General features: G+C 43.1%; 1 protein-coding gene across 1 annotated transcript; it reads right to left on the reverse strand.

Moving 5' to 3' along the window:
• Nucleotides 1-10,647: 10,647 nt before the first annotated feature.
• LOC148159661 (cadherin EGF LAG seven-pass G-type receptor 2-like) lies at nt 10,648-14,190 on the reverse strand. The gene has a single exon (XM_088005973.1). It carries the CDS (start codon nt 14,188-14,190, stop codon nt 10,648-10,650), a length of 3,543 nt encoding a protein of 1,180 aa, XP_087862099.1.
• Nucleotides 14,191-15,114: the final 924 nt, after the last annotated feature.

The raw sequence follows: 15,114 nt of genomic DNA on the forward strand, positions 1-15,114 counted from the left end.
TGTAACAAGCATTAACAGATTTACCTCAGTGATTTGTTTATTCTCACTCAGCGGTGAAAGAGACATTTGTGCCTCATCCTGCATTAATATGAATCAGAAATAAAACATGAAAACCTCCTGAGCTGCAGGGCTCTCCACCTCCACTGGTCGTATTTCCCGGCTGAGGCGCGTAAAACCAGGTCACAGCAAAGGCTCAGCCTGACACTAAGCGAGTGCAACAAAGTGGAAGTGTAGCAGCCAGCAAGATAAACATAATCTGCAGAGCGCACAATGTGTGGAGTAACGTCGCTGCTCAAACTCTGTTCTGTATTTCAAAGGAGGAGAGAAGGAGCAGTGAACTCTAGATTTATACGAAATGACTGGAATTCGAAGCATTTATCACCATTATTACGTTACTTTAATGAGTTCAACTCTTGTCACACGACTTTTAGAAACCTGCTGCAACTTCATCCACAATTATTTGATCTCCTGTACTTGTAGCCATAAGTACAAATATTGTTTATATTTTGCAAATATTGTTAATATTTCTCTAAACTCTTCCTACGCTTGATATCCCGTTCACACATATTTCAGTGATGTTGCAGAGTTTACCTGCGTCAGATTCGTTAAAAGAGCTGGTGGTGAATGAACAGGCGAAACAATAAACTTGATTTAAATAAAAAAAAACGTATTAAATGAATAAATTAACATCATATAATTACATCCAGACAAAATTATACCAACGACAGAACAATTCCTCCAAGCATTTGCATTTCAAAAGATGTCAAAAACACCACAAAAATAAATAAATCAAGGAGAGTTTAGACAAATTGCTGCGTGGGAAGAATTGCTTTCCCTCGCAATGATGTTCTAGTCAAAGCCCGCCTTGATGCAGCATCTTGAATACTGACGGGTAACAAGGTTTCTACTTTAAGGTTTTATATCTACATCTCGTTTCTGAGTTATCTGAAGTTTTATATCTTTTTTCTTTAGGATGCAACTCCACCACAAACTTATGTACAAAATGCAAAAGTAAATAAACAGAAACGTTCCATAAGAAGGAAAGATAGAAAGAAAAAATACAAGTATGGATTATTTTTGAGTTATTTTTATCAGATATTGTCGCCATCTTAGTTTTGGTTTTGTCCTTTAATCTGAATGGTATTTCCACCAAAAGATATTACACAAACAAACATGAACACAAAGTCAAAAAGTCGATTTTCGACCAGTTTTCTGCACCAAAGTGTTAAAAATGTATGAAAACATTTTAAATTTTAAATTGATGTGCATATAAAGTAGACCAAGATGTATTTGTTAATTTATTGCGAATGAACGCAAAACTTTTCCAAGTTAATGCAAAAGAAAACAATTCCCTCATTTCCGTAAAAGGAAAATTTTAAACAACCTTTAGAAAATCTGATTGGTAAGACTTATAATAAATTCTGGGTATTATTGTAAAGTAATAAAGGATGATTTATCACTGCTGCAACATGATGTGTGTATATTAAAAACACAATTTCCACTTTTTTAATAAACTGAGACCCTGCAGCCCCTTTAAATTAGGACAACAGGGACTTGGGGTGTGATATGTGTCCAATCATTAATTTCTTAAAACATAATCACTCCAAACAGAAAATGGGTTAAATCAGGGATAAATAAGAGGCCTGGTAAAAAAAAAAAAAAAAAGGGCAGCGTCACCAGGGGAAACGAGTGGACACAAAGACACGGGGGGGCGGCTGCAGACAGGACCCTGTCCCATTGTCTGCTGGGACACGGAGGACAAAGCAGGACAACACCAAGATATATGCAAGCTCCGCAAGACCTCACCCCAGCAATGTGCCGACCCTAATCCCTGACACCGTTTCCCCTCCTAACCCCCGGATGATGTCATCGCCGCACCTGACCGGACCCATCCGGACCCATCCGGACCCATCCGGACAATCAGGAGGTTCTGCCGCTGAGAAACAAGGCGGCAGCAGGAAACTGAATACTCTCTCAGCGCATCTGTGTCCCGAATCAAAGGGTAATGACGACGGTGTCATGTGGCGCCGAGGTTTTAACGCACAGAGGGCCTCTGGAGTGTGGCAAGGCCTGACTTTACTCCTGCAAAACACAAAGTCCGACCAAATACCTACTGCAAATACCGTAGTTCACTTTAAACAAGACAAAAATAACTTACAAGCAACTTTGCAGCAAGATGTAGCAGCTTGTTTTCAGTTCTGTCCTCGGTTTGTATAATCTTAATTATCTGATTAGTGGTGTTTTTATTGAGTTGGACTCAACGCTGTCCAGCTGTGATAAAAAGCCAATTATTTTAAAGTTCTTGTTTATTCACATCTGTTGCCTTTTGTACGTCAAAATATTCCAACATTTCTTCCATCATTTGCCTTTTATTTTAAATATATTTAGTTGTAAGCAATGCAACAGCAAAGACCAAAAAACAAAATGACAACTTTTTGCACAAATTTAAAGTTGCAAAAGAAAGAGAAAGAAATTGAAAAGTAAACATTACGTGTGTACATCAATAATTCCTTAATGCTGATGAAAAACAACTAGTTCCAGTGAAACCAGAACTTTTTTCATCAATATTAAGGAATTATTGACTTAAACAAGCTGCTACATGATGCATACAAACACATTTTACAAAACGGGGGAGAGACAAGAAATGTCCTCCTCAGTCAGTTCTTTTGCTTTTTTATTTTCAAGGATAAAGCACCAAGATTTTAAAAACAAGCTTATAGCCAAAATTATATTAAAATAGGAGGTCAGTAAGATCAGCTGCATTTCCATTAAACGTAGAACTGCACAACTTGAACTTACGAAAATAAATTAACTTAATGGAAACACGGCAATTTGGAAATTTTTAGATTAAAAGTTTTTGCATTAGGAAACTGTTTTCGCATCATACACAGGATCAACAGGAAGTGTTAGCACAGTTTGTGCTGCTGGCTCCACCAGCTCTTCATAAAAGGTTTTGAGTCAGTCTAACATGTTGAATCCACAGCTCCTCTATAAAATCCCCGACTACAATTTCTCCAAAACGCTGCACACGTAGCCGCTTCTTGTCCCTTTGCAATTACGTCACTCGATCGTTCAAGGCACCATGATGGACGTTGGAAATGAGGGACGGGAGTGTTGAACTGAGCGAATGAAAATGTTTTCCTAAAGTGCACGAAGGTATTTCCACCAGCCCAAAAATACTTGTTAAGATTCTGTGTTTTTGCAGACATCTTGTGGGAACTGTTTTGCGGCTGATCCCGATGCATGTCCAGTGGAAACTTCCTGCAGGACAGGTCAGGGCGCCCTGAGCACCACAGGTCTGCAGAGGGCCTTACATGCTTCATCGGTAACAGGGAACAGGGGGACAGTTGCTCTTTAGAAGTTTATGGGCCTCCCCTCCCCCTCATTCGCTCCACAAAGGAGGCCTAACCCGTTGTCCCCACCCACGAGGAATTTCTCAGGCATTGCTGGGCTCTCCATGACAACTGGGTGCTTAATAAACCATTTCTCTTAGGCATTCTTCCTTTCACAGGGGGGACAACAGTCAAAGCAGGGAGGAAGGGGGAGGAGGGCGGAGGAGCTCGAAATGATTGGAGGGAACAGCGGAGGCTGCAGGGGTGAGACTCGGATAGATAGAAGAAAAATGGAGAGCGGTGACAGAGGGGGAAACAAAAAGATGTAAAGAGAAAGAGGATCAAGGTGATGCACTGCAAAAACACAAAAACTTACCAAGAATTTCTGGTCTGGTTTCCAGTGCAAATGACTTAGTACAGGTTAAATAAGGAAAAACTAACTTACAAGTAACTTTTCAACAAGATGTTGGAACTGATTTAAGTAAATGAATGTATTAATACTGATGAGAAAGTACCAGATCCACTGGCAGATTATTTCACTTAAAAAAAAAATCAATATTAAAGGGGCAGTATTATGTGTTTTCCAGGCACATAGTGAAGTTTTATAACATATCTACCTACCTATATATATATATATATATATAGATAGATAGATAGATAGATATGACTTAAAAGAAATTGTTCTTCCTGATTTAACTCCTTGAAATTGGGCCTCTGTCTCTTTAAATTCTCCTCTTTCTGAAACTCCACCTTCAGGAAGTCAACACAACATGGCTCCTCTATTAACCCTTTAAAGATGTTTTTACCAGAGTTTCACTGAGAAGTAGCTCCTGTAAAGAGCTCTGCTGATGCTCAGCTCCACCAGATGTTTGCTAATTGCTGCTGGCTAGTCTGTAGGAGCAGAGTGGAAGTTGCTCTGTGAGGCGGAAGCTTGGAAACTACATCCCAAGGATGGCTGAATGGTTGCCATGGAGATTTAAGGATTTCTCAAACATGCATGAAAGAATCAAGGAAACACACCAGGTGTGTTTTTGATGGAGGAATTATGACATTATGTAAAGCTAAAATAGTCAATTTTAGAATTACTGTCTTAAAACAAGATCCTATATTTACTGAAAAGTTATTTGTAAGTTAGTTTTGTCTTATTTCAGGTGTGCTAAGGTATTATTTGCAATAGAAACTGGACAAAAGAATACTTGGTGAGATTCTGTGTTTTTGAGTGTAGGAAGTTTGTGGCACCAGAGATTCAAAGTGGGACTAAAGCCGAACAACGAGGGCGAGAGAGAAGAGAAGAACGGATGATCCTGGTCTGCAGACTACGACCGAATCCTCTGACTGAAGGGCGAAGAAAACAGGCATTAAGAAGAGGAGAGATTCACACACACACACACGCACATCCACGCACACACACACACACACGCACACACACGCACACACACACACACCCCCACACACACGCACACACACACACACGTATTTCCAGTTGCCTGAGAAAGTTCAGGAAAAAACAAAAATGTATTAACATATTCAGTCAGATTAATCCCACTGTAGCTTTACTTTATAAGCTTGAAATATAAATAATTTATTTATGTTTCTGAAAATGTTTGAGAATCTTTAGACAATTTGGTTGAAGATGATAAAATATTTCCTCAGTTTCCCAGATTTTCATTTTCTGGAAGGTTTATAAGAAGTAATTTTGTTTCAAGCGTTAATTTAGAACTGCTTGTGCTTCTGTGAAAGGATAATTCACCGTTTCACAAACAAACGGTACTTTGGTTTTATTCAAACTTCCATCAGTTTGTTTTTTGAAAAAAAATTTGCCTCTAAATACATTAATCTAATATTCAGTGAAGTTTATGCTATAGAATAGTAACCGGATGTAACTTGTGTTCTTTAGATGTTATACTTTGGTTTTCCACTGCTGCCTATTTTTATATTTATTTTCTGTAAACCTTCCTTGATGATTTAGCTGACAAAGTTTCAACTTTACACCATTTTTTTATTCCAGTTTTGAGTCTGAATTAAGATTCTTTTCTCTTCATAGTGGCTGCTGATTGGAGACAGAGTACATTAAGAAACAATTATTTTAATTCATACAAATAAACGAGTGAATAGTTTTGATGCCCAGCGATGATTATCTAAACACGCAATCTGAATACAGAAAAAGGTTATGCTTTTTTATTTGGCTTTACTTCTATTAATATCTGGTGTTTTTGCTTATTTATTCCCATTCCTCTGTCAGAATATCACACATTGAAGCTTAGATGATTCAGGTGCAGAGCATTAAAATATGCCAAACAATCAGGAAGTGATAATACGGACTCAGTCGTGCGGGTTTTATTGTTTGCTCGGGTCGCCAGCCGCCTCACACATTTCCATTGGTGAAGGAGTTTGAGCTTCACCTTGAACTCACACCCGGCTTCTGAGAGATAAAATCCCTGCTGTCGGCCGATCGGAGAGCTTGTACAACCAGCAGTGAGGTGTGATCTGAATCAAACCGCAGCCATTAGTCTCAGACGCCTGTCTGTGCATTGAATCACTGAGCAAAGATGGAAAACATAATTTCAGAGACATAATTTCATTAAAGAGTCTCTGAAGTCGGGGAAAAGTTTGGAGCATGTTTTGGCAGAGCGGAGAATTTCAACGTACCTGTGCCAGACCCAAAATGGTGACTTTTTAATGCAAGGAATGCATAAAGATTGACACATAAACAAAACCACTGACTCCACAACAAATAGAGCCCATATTCCAAATACCAAAGATAATAAGCTGCTGAGTAGTGAGGGGGAATAATTAGCTTCTCTCTCTGGATGAGAACGATCAGGGCTTTCCGCCGGGGGAAGAAATCTGCAATCAAATCCAAACAGGCACTTATGCAGGCTCACGCTTGCCTGGGAACGCCGAATGAGCCCCTGCGTATGTCAACACCAGACTGAAACATCCAGGATACAGATGCACGGATCTAATCCTGCAGATGAAGACCTGTGTCTCGCCTGCTGTGTGACCAGCATTCTGCTAACAACCTGGAGAAAAAAACCACAGCCAAGCCCTCTTCTGCCCTGGAAAAATTAATTCAGGATCCAACACTCCCACTCGTAAGAGAAACGAGTTTAAGAGTCTCATCTTGCAGTCAGTGTCTGGATACTTGTGTCATAAATCTGGCTTCCTAACCGGCTCGTGTAATTAATTCGTCAACATTACATATTTATGCACCACTGGCAGCAAATCCCCCAGCTGTGTGGCTGCAATGTGCCTGATTATGCCTCTGTGTGATTACAGTGTTTCATTACAGTGTCATGTTAAAACATCTGAACGAAGCTCAGCAGGAGTCTGTCCGTTGCTGCGTGTCAAAGTTATTTCTGAACCTTTGTTTTGAAGCAAATGTTTGTTTTTATTATCGGTTTAGCAGCTTCTGTTCATGTGACCTGCAGAAATGAAAACCTGGATGTAAATATTGTTGGTATCCATCACCACTTCCACTGATATTCTCCTTATTCTCCTGTAACATTTGAGAGGAGTCGCTGTGTATAATTTAAAAATATGCCACCTTTTTTATTTAAAGCTGAAGTGTGAGACGTTTAGAAAAACAGATATATTTGACATATTTGCCAAACATGTAGTGACAGTTTGATATGAGACAGATAATCTGTGAAAAGATCGATGTCCTCCACCTCCCCCCTGAGCTGCTACTGCAGAAATGCTCAAATCCTGACCAAAACAACCAATCAGAGCCAGGAGGCGGGGCTTGACGCTCTCAATAATCCTAATGTACTCGCTGCTAAATGTGCTAATGGCAGAGAAACAATTTACTTTTACAGGAAAACCATTTATCCTCCATCATCAAGTGGCTATGCTAACTAGCCTTAGCATTCAGGATGCTAAGACTGAATGCTGAATCCTGGCTCTGATTGGTTGATTCTAGCCAACACTGGGAGAAAGCAGAGATCAATTTTCTTCAGATTATCTGTCTCGTACCAAAGTATCACGACATAATTACAGTTTCGACAAACATTTTTATAAAAGTTACAGTCTGCAGCTTTAATTTTTGATTTACCAGGTAAATTAATCGAGAATAAATTCTCATTTTCAGCAACGACCTGTTCAGAAAACATCTGACAACAGAATATCATGCAGCAGAAAATAGGAGAATATATTAAAATAAAGAGAGAGCCAACAGTATTTAAGAGCAGATATGTCGATCATGTGCTATGGTTTTTACTGAGTTGATAAAAGTCATTAAAGTTGAAATACTTCTGAATGAGTTCATTTTATATCCACTTCAAGAATCACTCTTTAATGTGATACTTAATGTTTTAAACAGTAAAATACCTTCATAACATCAATAAACTAAAGCAAGATAAAGTTACCTCAGTTACAATAGTTTGGGACTTTTTAATAGTTTTATTTCATTGTGATTTATTAGTTAAATATAGTTTAGTTTCAGCTTAATTTTTATGAGTTATAATATATTGGCTTTTTCATACTTGTGTTAATTTTTAGGTGCAAATGTAAAACAGGTATTTTATTGTGATTGTGTACATCAGTTAGGTAATGAATACTTAACAGCAGATAATGTTTCCAAAAGATTAATTCAGTTATTGTTGAACAAACAGCTGACTCTGTTTTTGCATTAAGTCCCACTAGGAGGAGCATGGAGAGACGAAATGTGCTGACAACTGACGTAAACTGCTTGTGTGGAAAAATGCATAAAAGGCTAATGAATAGAGAAAATAACCTGCTCTCTTCTCATCTTAATGTAAACTGTTGTAAATAAAACAAATCGTAGATTCATAAACACAAAAACGAAGGGTGTTATATCTCTAATTTCACGATGTTTTAATTAGTTTTATAAACTCACAATACATGTCCAGTTAGTTTTAGTTTCCCCCATTAATTACCGTTTTTATTTATTTCAGTTAATGAAAATGTTTTCGTTATTTTGTTTATTTTAGCTAACAGCAATTATCTTGTCCGTTTCACGAGAACATCGTTGAAAATTGAGCCTAGAAAGGATGATGGTACAAAGAGACCATTAAAATCATTTATCATGGGGGGCCTCCTAAAAGGGAACATGGAGGAGAAAAGAAAGGCGGGACCTGGGAGGTCCCTGCAAGATGAGGCCCCTGGAAAATTGGGGTCAGCCGCATCCAGAGACGCTCCTCTTCCTGTTTCTTCTTCTCCTGCTTTTACAGTACAGCTACATGCTCCTTCCTCTGCCCTGTTTACACAACACGTCCTCCCTCCCTGCTCCTGTCCCCCTCCATGTCCTTCTGTCTCCGCCAGGGGAGCAGACACATAAACCCCAGCAGGTGCTGGACGCGCCGAGGGAGACCTGGCCTCTAATTGGTCCTCAGCGGAGTCACAGCTGTTGCCTCAAACCTCAGCCTGGTATGAGCCGCGGCCCCCGTCGCTCCATTGACAGCTCACTATTGTTCTCCAGACGGGCAGCGCTGAGCCACAAAGTACGCTAACAACTGCCCACGCTAACCACGCGCTAGCTGCTCCTCAGGGACAACGCACCGTCCAACAGGAGAGCCTTCAAACACCGACAGCCACTCTCACCTCTCTTGTTTCCAGGATTTCATCGAGATGTTTGTGGATTTTATCACGATGTTTGTATTACTATAGAGATAACGATAAAAATGACGATAATATTAATAGGTAGCTGCATGACACATCACCCATATGCCAAAAAATGCTTCTCTTTAAAAATGATTTCTTCATAAACAGCAGTGTGATTTACATCACTAAGCTGCACATAGACTTCAACTAATCAGATCTTTTAATTTACTGATATTTTTTTATGCACTCATGAAAAAAACATAGGATAAAATAGTAAAAATGACATTTTAGTCAGTTTTTTTAACATTAACTAAAATGTGTCGTGACAGCAATGAATCAAAGTTTTTCACAATAAATGTCAAACGATGCGATAAATGCTCACTTCTTCCTCTAAATGTCCAATGTTTAATTTAAGCTGACAGTTACTTTTCGTGTTGTGCCAAGGAGTCCAATCAGCTCCAACATCTCACACAAATACACACGCGCAAACACGGACACGTGCACGCTTGCAAACACACACAAACACACACACGTGTGAGTTCAGTCTCTGTTTAAGAGAAAATTAACCTTGATTGTTTACTATTGCTGTCAAGAGTTCAGAATTCATATTACTTATTTTAATTTATATTCTGATGATCATCCAAATGTGACGACTGTTTAAAAGTTCATAAACATTTTTGAGATTGGAGTCGTTTTCCCCTTCATCTCTGTCTCTTTTTGGCTAGCTGTTAGCATCAAAAACGAACCAATCACTTGTCCACAGCAGGTGAGATATTACCTGTCTACAACCTTTCACCCTAACCTCAAACACTGAACTACACTGCAAAAACACAAACATCTCACCCAGTATTGTTGGTCTAGTTTGGTGAAAATATCCTACTACACTTTCAATAAGACAAACCTAACTTATAAGTAAGTTTTCACCAAGATATAGGAGTTTGTTTTATGGCAATATTTTGTCAATGTTGATGAAAAAGTACTACTTCCACTGCCAGATTATTTCACTTTTAAAATGGGCAGAATGTCTTGTTATATAATCTGCCAGTGGATCTTGTATTTTTTTCTCAATATTAAGGGTTTTTGTTTACTTAAAACAAGCTCCTATGTCTTGCTGAAATGTTACTTTTAAGCTAGTTTCGTCTTACTTCAAATATTTGCAGTAGAAACAAGACAAAAGTACTTGGTAAGAGTTTGTGTTTTTGCATTGTATCCTTCCAGACATGTGATAAAACATTGATTTCCAAAGGTCTAGTCAAGTGAAAAGAAGCCAATCAAACAAAAGCCCTGTTGCAGACCATTCTGACTCTTCATAATCTGGGTAAGTTGATCATAATTGACTTCGGCCTTCATTGTATGCAGGAATGAGGCTTTGATAAAAAATTAAGGAGGATGATCAGTCTGGCCAGCGGAGCATAGATCCCACAGGACACAGACGAGCGCAGACTAACAGCTATTTAAATCAGTAGACGGCACTAAAACAGACCTGGGTAAAACCAGGATGTGCTTAATTAATTGTTAATTATGGTCCATGATTAACAACGAATAACAATAAATGATTGAATCTGATTTCCCCAAGACAGGAAGGATTACATGTAATAATCTTCCCTCATGCATACATCAAACTTAAATTTGTATAAAATAATTGCCATTACTCTGTGAAGGCAAGTGAAAATGTAAACGAGACAGGATACTGCTATAGCACGCCTCACTGGCTTCATCTCATATTACTCCACTCACAGGGTGGAGGCTGCAATTATCCAGCCGTCTCACCTGACACGGAGATCCGCATGGAGGCCTCCAGGGGCCTGTTGTTATCCAGGGCCTGGCTCAGCTGGATCTCCCCGGTGCTTTGGTTCAGCAGCACCAGGTTCAGCTCGTTCCCCACCTCGAAGTTGTAGTGCAGCTGATCTGAGACGTCGGGGTCGTGGGCCGGGATGCGTCCGATCACTCCGGTGGGGAAGCTGCTGGATTTGTCCGTCACGTAGTTGTTGAAGATGATCTGGAAGTTCTTCAGCACCGGGACGTTGTCGTTCTTGTCTACGAGTTTGATGTGGACTGTGGCCCGGCTCACCAGAGGGGCAGAGGTGGCCTGGACTACGATGGTATACTCAGACTTCAGCTCGTAGTCCAGGTCTATGAGTGCAGTCAGTTCCCCGGAGAAGATATCCAGCTGGAACACCTCTGGGATGTTTCCCTCCACGATCTGATACATAATCTGCGCGTTACTGCCTTCATCTGGGTCAGTAGCCGATATATGTGCAACCACAAGACCGATGGGGCTGTTTTCTTCCACCATGATGTCAAACTCGTCTCTTTCAAACACAGGGGGGTTGTCGTTCACATCCAAGATCATCACTTGAATGTTCACAGCTGTCTTCAGAGCGGGAACACCTTTATCTACAGCAAAGGCCTGCAGGCTGTAGACAGGCACGTTTTCTCTGTCTAACCTGCGCAGCGTGCGAACAATGCCAGACGTGGATTCAATTATGAAGTCTCCATCTCCGTCGTCCCCGCCCTGAAAGGTGTAGAAAACACGTCCGTTGAGGCCAGAGTCCCTGTCAATGGCAGAAACCTGCACCACGCTGGTGAACACCGCCACGTCCTCCATCACCGACCCCACATAGTGGTCTCTCAGGAAGCGGGGCGAGTTGTCGTTGACGTCGTTCACTAGGATCTCCAGGTAGGTTGTGTCGGATTTCTGTGGGATACCGTTGTCCCGAGCGGTGATGGCCAGAGTGTAGGAGACCTGGTCCTCGTAGTCCAGCTCCATCTGGGTGGTGACAGCTCCGGTGTCAGGGTCGATGTCAAACTGAGGGATGCTGTCGTCCATTACGTAGGTAATGCGTGCATTCTCGCCCGTATCTTCATCGGTGGCGCTGATCACAACCACGGTCGTGGCCACAGGCCTGTCCTCGTTGATGTTGACGGTGTAGTGTGAGCTCTGGAAGACAGGGCGGTGTGTGTTGGCATCTGTGACGTTCACGAAAACCTTGGCTGTGTCAAAGCGAGTGCCATCGCTTGCAGTGACCGTAAGGATGTACTGGCGTTCCAGTTTGTAGTCCAAAGGTAGAGCGAGTGTGATGAGGCCCCCTCCACTCTGACTTGTGATGGAGAATCGGTTGCGAGTGTTCCCACTGGATATTTGGTAAGTCACCACGCTGTTGATGTCCTGGTCCACAGCTGACACTGTCACTACGCTGGTCCCCACAGCTGCATCCTCATTCAGACGCATGTAGTATGCTTTCTGCGTGAACTCTGGGTTGTTGTCGTTGACGTCCAGAATGGTCATGCTGATGCTGGCGGACGAGGACATGACAGGGTAGCCATGATCGCAGGCCTCCACTCCAAAGTTGTAGAAATCAACACTCTCCCTGTCCAGCTCTGCCGCCACTACGATCCACCCTGTGCTGTTGTTGATGGCGAAGGGGAAGTTGGGTGTGGTTTCAGTGAGGCGGTACTCCAACCTGGAGTTTTCTCCAGAGTCGGCGTCTACAGCTTGGATGTGAATGATGGAGTAGCCCAGAGGAACGTTCTCCAGCACGGTGGCCTGGAACGGGGTGCTGACAAAGATGGGGGCGTTGTCGTTGATGTCCAGCACCTGCACCGTGACCAGGCCGCTGATGTTGGACAGAGGAGGGCGTCCTCCGTCCTGGGCCCGGATCCTCAGGGTGTATTCTTTGTTGGCTTCATAGTCCAGGTGACTCACCAGGTCCATTTTACCCGTCTGAGCATCGATGTAAAACTGGCCCCGGGTGTTTCCGCTCATGATGCTGAAGTGGACCACAGCGTTGCTGCCCCGGTCCTGATCTGTGGCGGTGACCTGCAGGATCTCTGTGTTTGGCGTCATGTCCTCTGGCACCTGGACCACGTAGCGCTTCTCGCTGAACTGAGGGGCGTTATCGTTATCATCCTCCACCACAATGTAAACGGAGGCTGTGGCGCTGCGGGGCCCGGGGTCACGACCCTGGTCGTTTGCCTCCACTAACAGCATATAGGACTCCACCTCCTCTCTGTCTACTAGGCCTTTGGTGCGGATTACGCCGGACCTGGAGTCAATCTCAAAAACTTCATTGGACCCGTTGTTGTTGAGGATGTTGTAGAGGATGTTCCCGTTAACAGGTGCGTCCCCATCTGTGGCCCTCACGGTCAACACCTCATAGCCAATCTCCAAGTTCTCCCTAATGCTTTCTTTGTAGTCCTGCTGCTCAAACACAGGATTGTGGTCGTTGGTGTCACTGACGGAGACAGTGAGGGTCGCCATGGCCGTACGACGAGGTGAGCCATGGTCGACCGCTGTCACACGAAACACATGGGTGTCTTTTGTTTCCCTGTCCAGCACCTCTACTGTTGATACAGCACCACTGGCCGGGTCCACAGCGAAAAGATTGTTGGAGCGGCTGTCAAAGAGAGCCTCAATGAAATACTCCAGCCTGCCGGCCTCTCCCTCATCCACATCCACTGCCTTCAGGACAACCACCGGCGTCCCGGCCGGCTTGTTCTCTGCCACTGACACTTGGTACATTGGGGGCTTAAACTGAGGGCTGCTGTTGATGCTTCTCCTGTTCCTGCTCACAATCCCTGAATCAGACTGAGCTGCCCTCTCTAGGAGCTGCTGTAAGTGCGCCTGGCTGAATGGACCTTGACCCACTAGCCAGTGGATCGAGATGGGTTTAACACCCGCTCCCTTCTCTGTGAGCACGTCACACAGCATGTCCAGCTCCAGAAGCCTGTCCTGCACCAAGCACAGCGGCTCAGACACAAACAGACCCCCCTCTGAGAAGTAAAACTCCCGACTGCTGGGGACCTTGCAGCGGAGCGGGGGCCCAGGCAGCAGACCCCCCACTGGAAATAAAGCAGCGTCTGCTCCGCGGCACTCTGAGCTGCGGCGGCTGAGCAAACTAAGGACTTCCAAGTCCCAATCAGATTTCCTCTTACGCTTATGGGAACAGTTCCTACCATGAACATGAACGTCATACTGACTGGTGAGGAGGTGTCTGTGTCCCGAGTCCCAGCAGTCCTCAACTATGTATAAAGTGAAGGGGTTTAAAGGCAGCGAGCGGCACCGTATCGAGTCCGATAGGAGCACGATGCCCGCCGCGGCGTCCGTCTCCAGAAAGCGCTGCGCGAACCCAGGAGCGAGAACCTGATCCAAGGCGCACCATGCGCCGCGCTGCTCGCCGGCCAGGACTGTCCTCTCTCCCGCATCCTCGCTGATGTGGACGGTGTAAGCCTGCGCCAGTGAAACCAGTTCATAACACCACAGCATGAGCCGCAGCTCCCATCTAACGAAGTGCATCGCTCCTCAGTTTCCAGTCCGACAAGCGCGCAACTCTGCAGCTCCCCGCTTCTTTAAACTTTCCACCGGCCGCCAGTTTCCCTTTGTTGAGGAAGAGCCATGCTCTCTCCGCTCGCTCTGGAGGTTTGGAAGAGGGGGATCCCGCGGTAACCTTGTCCGGTCAGAGCTGCTCTCACATGGGAAAAATACAGTCAGTCAAGTCGGGACAAGAAGCAGCTGCACCTCCGCTCAGTCCACACAACTTCGCTTGAATGATAGAAAAATGGCTTCTGCTCCCTCTGCGCCTTGAGACTTCTCATTAACATAAACCTGCGTGTGTGCGCGTGTGTGTGTGTAAGAGGAAAAAGAGAGAGAGGGAGAGACTCTGCCATTAGAGATAAATGATAACTTTCTAAAAGCTTCATTAACACAAAAAAACAGCCAGACTTCTGTTCAGATTAATGACTCCGCCTGACATCACAATCAATCGCGTCATTAATTTGCTCAAAATGTAAATGCAATTTGACAGCCATTCAGCGGAAAGCTTCAGGAAACCCTTAAATACCGTTTATCACCATAACAGCATAAACTGTTTATTCAGTTCTGTTGATTTATAAAAGATGAGCGAACATCAATTATCCTGTGGAAAACGTTAGTATCCAGATATGAACAAAGCGAACAGCGCATCGCAAAAGTATTCATACCCTCCAGCTTTTCCTCGTTTTGTTCTTGAAGAAACCCCGTTGAAGCTCTGCCAAGCTTGAGACTGGGGTGAAACTGTCTTTACATCAAAACATACATCAAAACATATTCATCAAGAATGGTCTTCAGTTAAGCTGAAAATTTGTGGGAAGACTTATAAAAACCATTTGTATAGTTAGTAGAGACACAGAAGCATTGGGCCAAAACAAATAAAAAAATGACTGTAAGGATAAATATCAGTAA

Source organism: Poecilia mexicana, unplaced genomic scaffold (genome assembly GCF_051168715.1).
Source record: "Poecilia mexicana isolate PSO_F unplaced genomic scaffold, ASM5116871v1 scaffold_5, whole genome shotgun sequence".
Classification (NCBI taxonomy): Eukaryota; Metazoa; Chordata; class Actinopteri; order Cyprinodontiformes; family Poeciliidae; genus Poecilia; species Poecilia mexicana.